The sequence below is a fragment of the Cynocephalus volans genome, chromosome 3, assembly GCF_027409185.1.
Source record: "Cynocephalus volans isolate mCynVol1 chromosome 3, mCynVol1.pri, whole genome shotgun sequence".
NCBI classification, from domain to species: Eukaryota; Metazoa; Chordata; class Mammalia; order Dermoptera; family Cynocephalidae; genus Cynocephalus; species Cynocephalus volans.
The window spans coordinates 9,861,370-9,867,696 of NC_084462.1; the positions used below are offsets into that span (position 1 = coordinate 9,861,370).

General features: G+C 50.2%; 1 protein-coding gene across 1 annotated transcript; it reads right to left on the reverse strand.

Moving 5' to 3' along the window:
* Positions 1-603: 603 nt before the first annotated feature.
* On the reverse strand, positions 604-5,756 carry TMEM150B (transmembrane protein 150B). Its single transcript, XM_063088435.1, has 6 exons — positions 5,689-5,756; positions 5,421-5,480; positions 5,265-5,332; positions 4,912-5,039; positions 3,033-3,216; positions 604-824 (listed from the first exon to the last, which is right to left on the reverse strand). The coding sequence occupies exons 1-6, from the start codon at positions 5,754-5,756 to the stop codon at positions 604-606; spliced, it is 729 nt and encodes a 242-aa protein (XP_062944505.1).
* Positions 5,757-6,327: the final 571 nt, after the last annotated feature.

The window sequence follows — 6,327 nt, forward strand, 5'->3', positions numbered from 1 at the left end:
GTGGGGGTGGGGGAGCTGTTTCTATTTTATTTATTGATTAATTTATTATTTTATTTATTGATCAATCTCTCCGCAGGGTGGGGTGGGGGAGGGATGGGAGCTGGTTAGGGTGGCTTAGCAGATCCGGACAGGGCCCTCTGTCCCTGTGTCATCCCCAACTTCCTCTTCCTGGGCCCCTCCTCTCCAGGTACTTTCCCCTCCCCCACAACCTTCTGTACGGATTTGCTCTCCGGAAGGAATTCTGGTTTCGCGGGATCCTGCCTGCGTCCGTGTCTCTGATTCCACCGGCAGCCAAAAAAAAAAAAACAAAGCATAAAAATAATAATAAATAGCCTTGATCAGGGATGGCTGGCTGGCCTTGGCCTCTCTTCCTGGGTGCTCCTGACGGCAGGGACAGGTGGGCACAAAAATGTTGGCCCTGACCAGTTGTTCAAAGTCCCCACATACATGTCCACTCTATGCTCCAGGACAAGAATGGTCAGCTGCGTCCCCACCTCGCAGCCACTTGGACAGACCCCCAGTGGTTCATCTTGGCAGGGGTGGGGGGATTGGTGTCATCTTCCTTCCTCCACTGTGAGGGCAAGGCCTAGGTCAAAGCACTTGCTACAGCCTGACCTGCAGGGAGACAGGGGAAGCTGGCTGGGGGCTGAGACTGGGCCCTGGTGGGGGGCCTCGGCTGGGCCTCGACTGAAGACATAGGGTGCAGCCATCTAGGCTAGAGAAGTCAATGGCAAAGAGGCCGAAAAGCGTGAACAGCAGCATGGCAACAGCCCACTCGCAGAGAGCAGAGGCAGAGCGCAGCTGCCGGGCATTGAGGACCGTCACTTTACACCAGGGTCAAGGGTCATAGCACTACCACAAAGGACCTGGAAGCCCAGCTTGGTTGCTGTGTGAGTGGAGGATGTGTCTGGGTATCTTCTCATGAGGTGCTTACCCTACCAAGGCTTGAACGACACGCCCCCAGCTGGCCGCCATCCTCAGCCTTCGTCTGCTCACATCCTCTCTCACAGATTCTGGCCTTCCTCACAGATGTTCTCCAGTCCCTATCTCTATCTCAAGCTGCTTCCAGATGTTTTCCCTTGCATGTACTTCCCATTAGTATTGCATTCCCAATATCCCAAAATAACTTCTTATCTTTCCATTGACCTTCCCTGACCCAACAAAGGTTCTGCCATTTCCCTTCTTCTTGGGGCCTGATACCTAGCTGCCTTTGCCACTAACTCCAAGTATGCCGGGTTTCCTAAAGACAACCCCCATGTGAACCTGGTCAGCCTCAGGCTGTGTTTGAATCTTTCTCCTGAACATCCCTCCCGCTTCCCAGGGCCCACAGGCCCCTCCTGCTCACTCCCAAACAATCTAATCTCATCTCCCTAAAATCTGTTCCTCATGCTGGGTGTCCCCATGACAACTCCACCATCTACTCCTGCACCCAAGCAGACACTTGGGACTCCCTCTTGCCCCCTCCCTCCTCCTCATCCCCCACAGCCAGCTTGTCACCCCAAGTCATCCTATCTGCCTTACCCATCTCTCTCTCGACCCCCTCATCTGGTCTTGCATCTCTCTGGTACTGGTTAGCCCCATCCCTTCTCTGGCTCCCCAGTCCCAGCTCCTTACAACCTTTTTCTACACTGCCAGCCCACACATTCTCCAAGCTCCAGCCTAGCAGAGACATCTCTTATTTACTGTGACCTCTCTCATGGGGCCACCAGCACCGCCCTCGTCCCCCCCTTCTCTTTCCCCTCTCATCCAAGCTAGCTCCCATCCTGAATCAGCTTAGATACTATTTCACTCATTCAAGGATATCTAAGCTCATTATGCCAGGCAGTGGGGATAGATGAATAAGGCCAGCACCATCCCTGGCCCCATGCAAGAGAGAGGTGTGAACGCCTGAACACAAACCGCTTACCCTCAGAACTAACCCAGTTCCTCCCCTGCTCAGGAGCTTTCTATGACACCCTATTGCCCCCAGGCAGAAGCCCAAGCCTCTGACTCCTCATCTTAGAGATACTCAGCTTTAGCCCTGCCAGCAGTCTCGTTTCCTCCCAGCAGCTGGTTTTTCTACCCTCTGCATACACCTGCAATATTGCCCCCAATCTCCCAACCCCGGCCAAAAGTAGCTCATTCTATAAGACCATCCTCAGATTCTGGCCAGGTCGCAGACCCATCTTTGCAGACTTCCAGCCCTTATCACACTGACCTGGCTGTCTTCATGGCCCCATCCCTGCCCCACCCACCCATCCCCAGCCAAGGGACAACTGAGAACAAGGACCCTGCAGACAAAGTGATTAGCCGTCCAGTGTTTGAATAACCAGCTCTGGATGGTAGCCTTCGCCAATCACTGTGGTGTGGAGTTATGAAGAGATGTTCCTGAACTGCTCCTGTGAACGCACAAGCCACCTGCAGCCCACCACTACCTCCACCGAAGAACTTCATGGTGGGTCTTGGCCAACATTCTTTCCCTGTCTTTTTGACTTTTTTTTTTTTTTTGGCAGCTTGCCAGTATGGGGATCTGAACCCCTGACCTTGGTGTTATAACACTGCATTCTAACCAGCTGAGCTAACTGGCCAGCCCCCACCCTCTCACACATATGAACCTGTTTTTACTCTTACCAGCATGAAGCTTGGCACAGAGTGGGTGCTCCAAATGGACTGTTATTAGAATATCATTCTGCTAACATATTTATTGGTCTCTCACTATGTGCCAGGCACAGATCTAAGCACCTCAAGTATATTATCCAGTTTACTCCTCCCCTGTTATTTTCCACATTTCATAAATGAGGAAACTGAGGCACATAGAAGTTAAGAAAACAGCAGAAGATTTTCCAAGCTAGTAAGTGGAGGAGATGGGATCCCAACCCAGGCAACCCAACCCCAAAGTCAGCACTCTGGATTAGAAAGCTATAATCCTATGTGGAGACTGTGAGGCCCAGAAAAATTAAGGGACATCCACGGTGGCACATAGCAAGGGCATAGGAGACCGACCCCAATGAAGAACTGCTCCTAACCCCTGCCCTGAGCCCCAGTAAGGATACTGGCCACAATCAGGATGGTACAGAGGCTGCAGAGGCCCAGGCGGAGTGGCCAGACCCAAGGGCCGCCAGGCTGGGGCAGGCTCTTCATCCGCCAGAAGAGGAGGAGCTGTAACCAGAAGTACACGTTGCCCATGATGAAAGCGAGGAAGGACCCTGTTAGGTGCACATGACGCTGGTTGGTTACCTGGGAGAAAGGAGAAGAGTTGAGAGGGAGACTGGGAGGGTAAGGGGCACCGTGGGGGAAGGAGGCCCTTGAATAACAATAGATTGTGATTGAAAACTGCCATATGTTGGGGTCTAGCTTTACTGTAGCTTAAAAAAAAGAAAACTGCCATATGTAGCCATCAGCTTTTTGATTAGGCACATGGACTATTGTTAGGTGCACAAGGGCAGGCATTTAAATCTCTTGATCACTGCTGTAGTCTGAATCCCTAGAACACTGATTGGGACATGGTAGATGCTGAGTAAATATGAGTGGGATAAATGTTGCCTTCTCAAAGGGGGGATGAATATTGCCCCCAAAGGGTAAAAATTAGTTCTACGAGTGGTGTTAAAAAAAAATCTTGGATATTGCAACGGTTTGTGGTTTATAGGTATATAGTATGTATTATGTAATGTTTTTAAAATACTAAACATTTCATGAGGGGAGAGGGCAATTTGGGGAAAATGTCTAAAAAGATTCCTTAAGAGAACAGAACTATGATTCCAGAGGTGGGCAAGGAAGAGCGGGAGGGAGGTAAGGGAGTAATTGTGTAAGGGACACAAAGAATAGTTACAATTTGTAATGATGAACATGCTAATAATACTGATTTGATCACTACATATCGTACACAAATACTGATAGTCAACTCTGTACCCCATAAATATGTATAATCAATTATGTTTAAATTAAAAAATTTTTTAAAGAAAAAAATTTTCTGGATGAATAATAAAATTAAATAAATAAATAATAAATAAAAGACTCCTTAAAGGAGCAACATAACAATAGCAATGATAATAAATGGTTGAGGAACACAGGACTAGATGAATAAGTGACCGAATTGCTATGCAAATTAGATGGGGAATTCTTATAAACAAATTGGAGGCAGCCTCTTGTGGTCTCCCCCGAACTTCCATTCTTTCAGCAAGAGAGGTTGGGCATAAAAGTAAAATAAAACAATATAAAATAAACCAATAAGATGTTCCCTATAATGTGTTGATTCATTTATTCTACAAATATCTACAGAACTTCATGGTTAAGAATGTGGATCCTAGAGTCTACGAGTCTGGGTTCATTTCTGATCACCAAGGACCAACTGATTAAAAAAACCTTCTCTGTGGCATATGGCCCATAAGGACCTTCCTAGGGTTCTTGTGGAGGTGGTTTAAAATAATGTACACAGGGGCTGGCCGGCTAGATCAGTTGGTTAGAGCATGGTGTGGATAACACCGAGGATTCGATCCCTGTACCGGCAGCCACTAAAAAGAAAAAAGAAAAAAAGAAATAATGTACACAATTGTAAAGCCTCGAGCTTCCTCCAGAGTGAATGAACTGTCAATCAATGTATCAGACACTGCCAAACTCTAAGAATGAACGAATCTCAGTCATGTCATCATTAAATATGATGGGGAAAGGGGTTGGCAGAAAATTATCTCAACCGCCTGGGTTCAACGAAGTTATGTATATAAAGAACCTCGCACCGACGCTCGATTCAGAGAGCAAAAGAATTCACCACCTTCGCGGCCCACTATCCACCAGAAAAATACAAGTCCCAGGAGGCCGTGCGGGAACGAGCCCCCGAAATGAGAAACCAGGGGTCGCGAGGATGCTGGGAGTTGTAGTCCCAGGCTCCAGCGGCCAGAACCCCGGGGTGGGCTCTGGGAGCCTACTCAGTCTCACCTGGAAATTGCCTACCACGGAGGTGCCCAGCGCACAGAGGAGCCCCGTCCACAGGATCAGCTGGTTAGGCCACTTTCCGACCCCCCAGTCCCGGAGCTGGTGGTAACGTACAATGCAGATCCAGGCAGCTGGGAGGAGAGGGAAGTGGGCGGGAGATCTGGGTCCCGGGACTCTTAGGTACCCAGCAAACGGAGCCGGGTGGTGAGAGATGGGGGCTCTGGGGATGAGGGCCAAGCTCCCGGATTTCGGGGAAGGAGGAGGCTTGGGGCGCTAGACTCCTGGCTCTGAGAGAGGAGGGGCTCATTTGGCGGGGTTGGACTAACACTGGATGAAAAGGGCTCGGGAATATTTACCCATAGCAGCTCCCACATTGAGCAACTGACTGAAGATGCAGCTCTGAGGGGGGTAAGATCCGCAGACACTGGGGAAGATAAAGGGGTCATCCTGTGGTTCCTCAAAGACAAGGTCCTCCACTTTACACTATCAGGACCCCACAGTGCCTTAACTACCTGATGTAGGGGAAGCCTTCGGTGAGGTTCACAGTCCTGTTGGCCACGGAAATTGCAAAACTGAGGTGGGGGGAACACATCAAAGTGAGTAAGAGCCTTTCAATGACTAATTTCCCTTCTATTAAACAAACACACCTGGACTTCTAGACCCCTCCTCCTTCAGACCCAGGAGTCCTGACTGCAGCCACTCCTCCCTCAGACCAGCGAGTCCAGGCCCCCAGCGCCTCTTTGCTCAGATCCAGGCATCCATCCTGCCTATCATACTTACACGGTCCAGACTCCGGCAATAGCCCAGAGGGTCAGGAATACAGGCAGCAGGGATAGGTAGCCCCACATGCTGGGATCTGCAGGGGAAGGAGAAGGGCTGGAGCTGGGGCCAGGAATCTCTCACTCCCTCCTTCCTTTCCTCTCTTTCCTTCTCTCCTTCTCTCTTCTCCTTCCTTTTCTCTTTTTCCTTCTCTCAATCTCCAGGTGAAGAACCAGCACTCAGGGAGTGTCCAGGTGCATGGAATTGTGGCCGCCTTCCTCTGAGGCTTCCATTGGCTCCCAGACAGAGGTTATGGGCCAGGGTCTGATTTAGCCAGGCCAGCCCTCACCCAGGGGCATATTCCCTATCTTTTCCATAGTGTTTCAGTCCTAAACTCCCACTTTCTCCTGGTTTTGCCATTTTTTCCTACCTTCCCAGCCCCTCCCCTTCACCTCCTAGCCTCCAGGGCTCTCCCTGGCCACTCACTTCTTCAAGCTCCCTGGGACTCTCCCAGTCCTGGGAATGGGGCTGGGAGAGAGCCTAAGGGAAGAAGGGCTGGGATGTGGGGTGGGGCTCGTGCAGAGCAGGTCAAAGTTTCCCCAGAGGCAAAGTTCAGGCTGGAGCATTGAACGATAGTGTAAGGCCTTGGTTCTGACTGCC